At 25.1% G+C, this 7,787-nt stretch overlaps 1 protein-coding gene across 1 annotated transcript; it reads left to right on the top strand.

Moving 5' to 3' along the window:
- The first annotated feature begins 1,936 nt into the window (after window positions 1-1,936).
- Window positions 1,937-7,556, top strand: LOC127278901 (replication factor C subunit 2). The gene is made up of 6 exons (XM_051300842.1): window positions 1,937-2,195; window positions 3,027-3,294; window positions 3,675-3,923; window positions 6,825-7,034; window positions 7,141-7,254; window positions 7,339-7,556. Exons 1-6 carry the CDS (start codon window positions 2,083-2,085, stop codon window positions 7,438-7,440), a joined length of 1,056 nt encoding a protein of 351 aa, XP_051156799.1. The 5' UTR covers window positions 1,937-2,082; the 3' UTR covers window positions 7,441-7,556.
- Window positions 7,557-7,787: the final 231 nt, after the last annotated feature.

The following is a 7,787-nucleotide window of genomic DNA, read 5'->3' on the forward strand; positions in this document are numbered from 1 at the left end:
ATGGGGAAGAAAATTAGTTTCCACTTTCATCAATTTTATTCATACTTTAAACAAGGAAAACGCTTGTTGGCATATAATAAAATTAAAATGTGTGTTGATAATTAATTTTGTTATATATTTGATTCAATTGCATTGATAGATTCTCTCAATTCGTGATAATATATAAATTTTGAGGTTAGGAGTGTTTGTTTACTAATCACATTTTACATTTTAACATCATTATTAAACAATATCCAGTATGCATGTTATTAAAAAGATATAAAATATATATTTTAAGTGGGAATTACCGCAGCAGTAAAAGATTTCAAGTTAGTAAACAAACACCCCTAACCTCAAAATTTATATTTTATCACGAATTCAGAGAATCTATAAATGCAATTGAATCAAATATATAACAAAATTAATTATCAACACACATTTTAATTTTATTATATGTCAACAAGCGTTTTCCATGTTTAAAGTATGAATAAAATTGATGAAACGTCACACCTAGAATCGACTCTTACGTCACAAGTGACAGAGCCTAAGGGTACGGTCACACGACTTTTGGAAAAACCATTCTTATCTTTCTCTCTCCTATTACAGACGCATAAGTTTGTCTCACTCTGCATTTTCCGTCTTTGGGAAATGTAAGAAAATGCAGAGTGAGACAATCTTATGCCTCTGTCTTAGGAGAGAGAAAGACATGAATGGTTTTTCCAAAACTCGTGTGACCGTACCTTAATAGTCGCTCGTTACAACTCTGTAACGAGCGACTATATTCTCGCTCGAATAACTTTTCGATATCTCGAATTAACGATATTTACGCGCTAAATAATAAATATTCAAACTATTAAATAATTAATATTTTGTATTCTAGAATTTATACTCACATAAATTTAGCAATTGAGGAAACTATAAAAAGTTAAAGTAATTGTAAAATAATATCGTCACGCTTTAAGTATTTTCAAATCAAATAATATAAAAAGTTCTAAGAAAAGTCATAAATTAAGTAAAATAGCAAAAGGAAATATGATTCTAACTTTCTTTTAAACCCAACTATGAAATAAAAACCCTTAAAGATCATAAAAAATCAACTTGAAAAAGTTGTGGTCCTTTCTCTACAGGACACCAAACACATGTTGACCAGACACACATGTAGACTCGCTAAATCGAGAAAAGTCACGTATTGATCAAACAAAGGATAAAATATTTGTAAAGAAATATTTTATATCAACTAGATTTTTACATTAAAAATATAAATTAAAAATCATCATCTTCTCTATAAACATTATTAAATATATAATCGTAGTGTGTGTGTGTGTGTGTGTTATTTACACAATAACAAGATAATAATTAATTATTACATTAATACGTATGAGTATGTTATATTGTTAATTATAATATTTATAATATAATAAATATTATGTATAAGATATACCTTGAAATATATAATTAGTAAAGTGTATAGTAAATAAGATACGTAGTGTTGTGCAGTGCAGTGTTGCTGGAAACAGCATAGAATAAGAAAATAAAAAGAGCATGCGCAAAGAAGCCACATGAACTCACAGCTGAGCGCTTCTCCACTACTTGTACTTTATGCTTTACGTCAGATCTTATCTTGCCTTCGACTTGTCGAGTTCGCTCCAAGTCAACTTTGTATTTGTCTCTTTTATATATTTAATAAAAGCTTGGGTTTTAATCTAGAAGTCGGAACAATTAATAATTGGTTAATTCGTTATCTAATTATTATTGTTCGTCTTCAAGAGGATTTTCCCTCCGTTTTAACGGAAATTAATTGTGTAATTATTTAAACTTTCCCGGTTCATTTTAATGATTAACACTAAGGCTGAATCCACAAAATAACCAAGTGAAATTGCGCTTGCGCAATTAAATATACAACTTGGCTCGTAACAACTCATGATCAGTAGCGCTGTAGAAAACTAGTGAAACTTTTGAGTGTTAACAAATCGACATAATTTTTGTAGGAGAGTTGCGACACTTGTATATATATATTTTTTGTGTTTTTATCCACCTTCCCGCGTGAATGCTTTATTTGTTTTTCGAGTATTATTTTTGTTTATAATTTAGAAAATTTTAAGAATGTCTGGAAAAAATAATATTGAAGAACCGATGGAAGTTGACATCACTCCATCAACCAGCAAGATTATTAAAGAAACTTCCGTTTTAACAGAAAAATCATCAAGCACTCCATGGTAGGTTATATTGTATAATATGTCATAGCTATATAATATATTTTTAATAAAAATAATATTTATTTTTTGAATTAAACAATAACAGTTAAATTTTTTTTTATAAATTTGAAATTCTATATAAGAATTTTATGTCTATGTCAAATTAAACATTCAACTTAAAATTAGATGTTTCTTTTAAAAACGTACAATGTTGACTTTATGTTTTATTAAAAATATTTTTAAATCTACTTTATTTAATGAAATATTCTTTATTTTACAAATGATTCACTAAATAAATTTCGATTAATTTTATTATTTTTATTTCAAAAAAAATTTCTCATACATGATTGGTACAAAATAAAAAAATAAATTTTTTTTATTTATCCAATTAATGTAACAGTGGTATGTTTTTTGTAATATTCTGTTGGATAATCTTGTAAAATAAAGATTTTAGAGTAATTCACATAGAATCAGAGAGATTACATATAAACAAAATATCAAATTTTCGTCAATAACTTAACTTTTTCTCTTTTTTTTTAAATATCTGCACTGAAAAAAATTATTTAATTCAAATAATCAGTTACTTGACTATTATCAAATAAATATTTACTTGAATTAAATAAACTGTATTGGAACCAATAATTTCTGTATTTGAAATAAATACTATTTAATTGACTCAAATAACTTTTTTTCATATCCTACTAGGTTCGTTATTTAACGTCATAAATTTATTTTCTAATCAATCAGATTTCAGATGTTATAACACTGATGAAATTAATCTAAAAATTCTAAACTTTTTTTAATGATAAATATTAATTATTAAAAAATTCAAATAAATTGAACATTCATCAGGATTGAAAAATATCGGCCACAAGTTTTTTCTGATATTGTTGGGAACGACGATACTGTCTCGAGATTAGCTGTTTTTGCTCAACATGGAAATGCTCCAAACATTATAATTGCTGGCCCACCAGGTGTGGGAAAAACTACAACCATTCTTTGTTTAGCACGTATTTTATTGGGTCCCGCTTTTAAAGAAGCTGTTCTTGAACTAAATGCTTCTAATGACAGAGGCATTGATGTCGTCAGAAATAAAATAAAAATGTTCGCACAAAAAAAAGTTGGTAATTTTATATAAAAAGATCTATTGATACTCATTGCTTTTTTTTAGAAATGTTCAATTTAAATTTATTAATTGTTGTAAATAAGCTTTAAATAACAGCGGACAATTTACAAAATTGGAAAATTTTACTGTTTTTATTTCAATGAATTTTCTTTCATTTATCAACAGAATAAACTAACTTTTAACATTTTAGAAATTAGTCCATTAGAGATATTAGAAGTTATACGTCGTTTAAAATTTCTTTCACAAAAACTGGAGTTTATTTTGAGAACAAAAAAAAAGATTTTGACAAAGTAACTTATTATCAATGACTTCATTAAGTATATCATCGAAAGTTTTTCTCCATATTTTAATTAATCGATTCACATTCATTAAAGGTGAATCTTGCTAAAGGAAAGCATAAAATAATTATTCTTGATGAAGCTGACAGTATGACTGATGGAGCTCAACAAGCTTTACGCAGAACAATGGAAATTTTTTCACACACTACGAGATTTGCATTGGCTTGCAACAATAGTGAAAAAATTATTGAACCCATTCAATCACGATGTGCTATGCTAAGATATGGAAAATTAACAGATGCGCAAGTTTTAGCAAAAGTTATCGAAGTTTGCAATAAGGAGGAAGTGAGTTAACTTTTTAATACTATTTTATATAATTTTAAGATTCCTTTTCCATTAGAAAATTTATCTGAATTCATTTGTTTATTTGAGAATTTAATGTGCGTCAAAACAAAATTTAAAAACACTTTTGTTTTACTTCTGATCAGAATATCAGAATTAAAAGTCAACTTCGTTTAGAATATCTCATCTTTGAGAAAGTACAATTAATAATATTATTTTAACTATATAAACGTTAATTAATTATTTTTTTAGAGGTCTGCATTTCCGTGGATAAACGTCATTAAATTAACAAGCCTTTTGAAAACTTGACTTTTTATTAACAATTTTTCTGTAGGATAAAAAGATTTTAAAAGATAAATACATAGGTCTGAATAAAGCGCCAGTAAAATATTCTCGAATAAGTCAAAAATGTATATTCAATATTTAATTTTTAATATTTATTGTAAAATATGAATTAAAAGTATTTGAGATGCTGAAAACTGAAGTTAATAAAGAAAAGATTTTAAAAAACATAAAATTTACTACAAAAATGTAAAAAAAAATATTCAAATTTATTACTATAAATTGATAAAAATATTTAAAGACGTGAAATAATATTTAAAAAATGATTTTTAATTTCAGCTGTCAAGTAACCTAATTTTGGAATTTTTATCTATAAATTAGGAGAAAGTAGAATGATGTCTTAATTAAATGAAAATTTACGAAACATAAAGTACATGCAATGAATTTTTAGATTTTCTTTGCACTGTTTTCTCTTTTTTCTTGAGAAAAATATAAAAATGTGGAAAAAAAATTTACTCTTTGTTCATTTTTGGTCTTTTTAAACGTTTAAACTTTCTTTCAGAAAAACACGAAAAAATATGAGACTTTGTGAATATTTAAATATTTACTAAATACACGCATACCTAGAGAAGGGTAGATTATGCGATCGCATAATTACATAATTTTCTAAAATCAAGTAAAACCATAATACTATTGTGTTAGTTTGTATTTTGGACCTTTTGCAATACGTTTTTAAAGCGCATAACATTGCATAATTTATATGTCAGCATAATTTTACTTTTTTTCCATAATGACCGCATAATTGGCTCAAAATTGCCAAAATAGTGCTTTTTTTAAATAAACCGAGAAAAAATTTTTTTGTTAGTCTCTTTATTAAATTAAAAATTTTTTTTAGATTAATCATAAATGAATACTCATTTCGTACCAATTTATTTTATTTTTCTGAAAAATATATCCTCTTTTTATTTCTTATTAACTCATTTGTTCAAGTCATTAGTTTTGGCATGTTAACATGATTTTTAAAATTCGATATGAAAAAAATAGCGATTAAAAATACATATATATATTTTAAACGCTGCATAATTTTGTAAAATTAAATTTTTTTTAATTGCATAATTTTGCATAATTAGGCTAATTTTACACGGAGAGAAATAGATGGTACGGGGTACTATCTAGATAGTACCAGGGTACCATATTTGATCTTACATATACGGACAGCTATCTAGATTCTATCAGTAACAATGCAGATTGTACGGAGTAACATTTTGATTTTAGTGGGTAACATAACCATACTTTTTGTAACATCCTTGATAGTACCGAATAGCATAATGATGGTACCGGATAACATCTACTTTTTACCATCTTAAGATCATAAGTTCTTACAATCTATTTCTCTCCGTGTAGCGCATAATGCCGCATAATCGTAAATATTTTAATCGCATAATCCCGCATAATCGTGCATATTTTAAGCGCATAATTAGAAGGTCTCTAAATACATAATCTACTTTTCTCTACGCATACCAAAAGTTTCACGTTGGTCCAGAGTCGACGTTAGGAGACTTAAATGTTTAAAAATTTCACATTTTTGAAAGGTTAATGAAAGTAATTTTTACAGTTGAAATTGATTCAATATTATTCATTATAAACGAACTTCAACTGTAAAAAATTACTTGTATAATTAACCTTTATAAAAGTAAAAATTTTAAATATTTATATGTTTCCTGACGTAAATTCGAGACTAACACAAAATTTTTGGTAGGCACATATTTAATGAATATTTAAATTATCTATAATATTTCTATAATTTCAAAGTATCTTTTCACGAGAGAATTGTTTTTTTATCATTAGTAAATTATTATAATTATTTCTCTTATATGAAATAATTTCTATTTTCTTAAAGTTACTACGACTTTAAAGATAACATTCTCATCACGGTACTCAAATTTTAGCGAAAGTCAAATTTCGACTAAAACTAATACCTTCTCATGTGATGAAAATGTAAAAATTTCATACAATTCTTTTAATTTCACAATCTTGGATACCTACGAAATAATTTCTGAAAAGTTATTATAACTTTTTAAAATTAGATTAGATTAATCCTTATTTATTTTTATTTAATTAATAATAATTTAAAGAAATATAATAAAACTGAAATAAAATTTATTTAAATTTTTTTTAAGATTTTAAATGCTTTTTAATATATTTAAAAAATTATTTATCATAACCATTTATCAAAATAAAAATATTTTTTACAACTTAAAACGCAAAAAATGTCTAAATTTACCGATTACAACTTTAAAGTGTCATAAAAGTAAAAATTTGAAGAGTCATATTTAATAAGTGTATTTCAAACAAGTAACACTTTTAGAGATGTTACATTCAAAAAATTTACTTTCTAGTGTGAAGTAAGATTTCATTTTTATCAGTGAAAGGTTAAAAACATAGAAATTAGAATGTTTTGATTACCTATATAATTTACGTATTAAATTCAAATAAATTAACAATGCATCAAAACATTTACTTGCACTTCAGTGTATGTATATTTTGCTATTATAATATTTAATTTTAATTTAGGCCATAAATAAGTTATTAATGCAAATGTTGAATACAATTTTTTTAAAGATTTCACACACCCATGATGGTTTGGAAGCCATTATTTTTACTGCACAAGGTGATATGAGACAAGCTCTCAATAATTTACAGTCGACTTTTAATGGCTTTGGTCATGTCAACAGTGAAAATGTTTTCAAAGTATGCGATGAACCGCATCCGTTGTTGGTCAAAGAAATGCTTGAACTCTGTACAAAAGGAAATATCTCCAGTGCATATAGTGTTAGTTTTTACTTCATTAATTTTTTTATTCATAATTGAATCAAATTTTATTAAATTAATTTTATATTAAACGTTGATTTCATTTGAAATATTTTGAAAATTAAAGGGAATGAATCACTTATGGAAAATGGGCTATTCGTCAGAAGATCTCATAACGAATATATTCAGAGTTGCTAAAAATCTCGATATTGATGAACCTTTGAAACTAGATTTTATAAAGGTAAGAAACTATTTTTTAAAGATATGGAAAATTTATGACTATTACATAATATTAATATATCAATGAATTCAACTTTTTTTTCAGGAAATTGGCGAAACGCATTTAGGAATTGTTGATGGAATAAGTAGTCTTCTACAAATGAATAGTCTTTTAGGTCGTCTGTGTCGTAGATCATTAAAAACGTAAACTTTAATGAATATTTATTTATATTTTTATAATTACATTATTTTTAAATTAAAAATGAATCAATAATAGAAATTACTTGACGTTTTTATAATAAAAATTTCATTTTTACAAAAATATTACTGTTTTAATAGAATTTCATTTTTAAAATGAGACATTTCTACCCTGAAGCCAAAAATCAGATTTAATTTTTAATATTTTTAAAATCCTACTATATTAAAGACAACAAAGTGTTAAAATATACCAAAAAAAATTTTAAATATATTACTATTGTTGTAAATTTAATTCTTAAATTAGAAATCAATATTTATTTAAATCAATTTATTTAAAAGCCTAACACAAAGTAATAT

The sequence above is a fragment of the Leptopilina boulardi genome, unplaced genomic scaffold (genome assembly GCF_019393585.1).
Source record: "Leptopilina boulardi isolate dan_hultmark-lab unplaced genomic scaffold, ZJU_Lbou_2.1 LbouV2_213, whole genome shotgun sequence".
Classification (NCBI taxonomy): domain Eukaryota; kingdom Metazoa; phylum Arthropoda; class Insecta; order Hymenoptera; family Figitidae; genus Leptopilina; species Leptopilina boulardi.

Excerpts from the sequence above, each read along its gene's own strand:
- LOC127278901 (XM_051300842.1), top strand. The coding sequence starts at position 2,083 with ATGTCTGGAAAAAATAATATTGAAGAACCGATGGAAGTTGACATCACT. Across the intron at positions 3,295-3,674 it reads AAATGTTCGCACAAAAAAAA|GTGAATCTTGCTAAAGGAAA; the intron begins GTTGGTAATTTT and ends CATTCATTAAAG. Across the intron at positions 7,255-7,338 it reads TGAAACTAGATTTTATAAAG|GAAATTGGCGAAACGCATTT; the intron begins GTAAGAAACTAT and ends CTTTTTTTTCAG.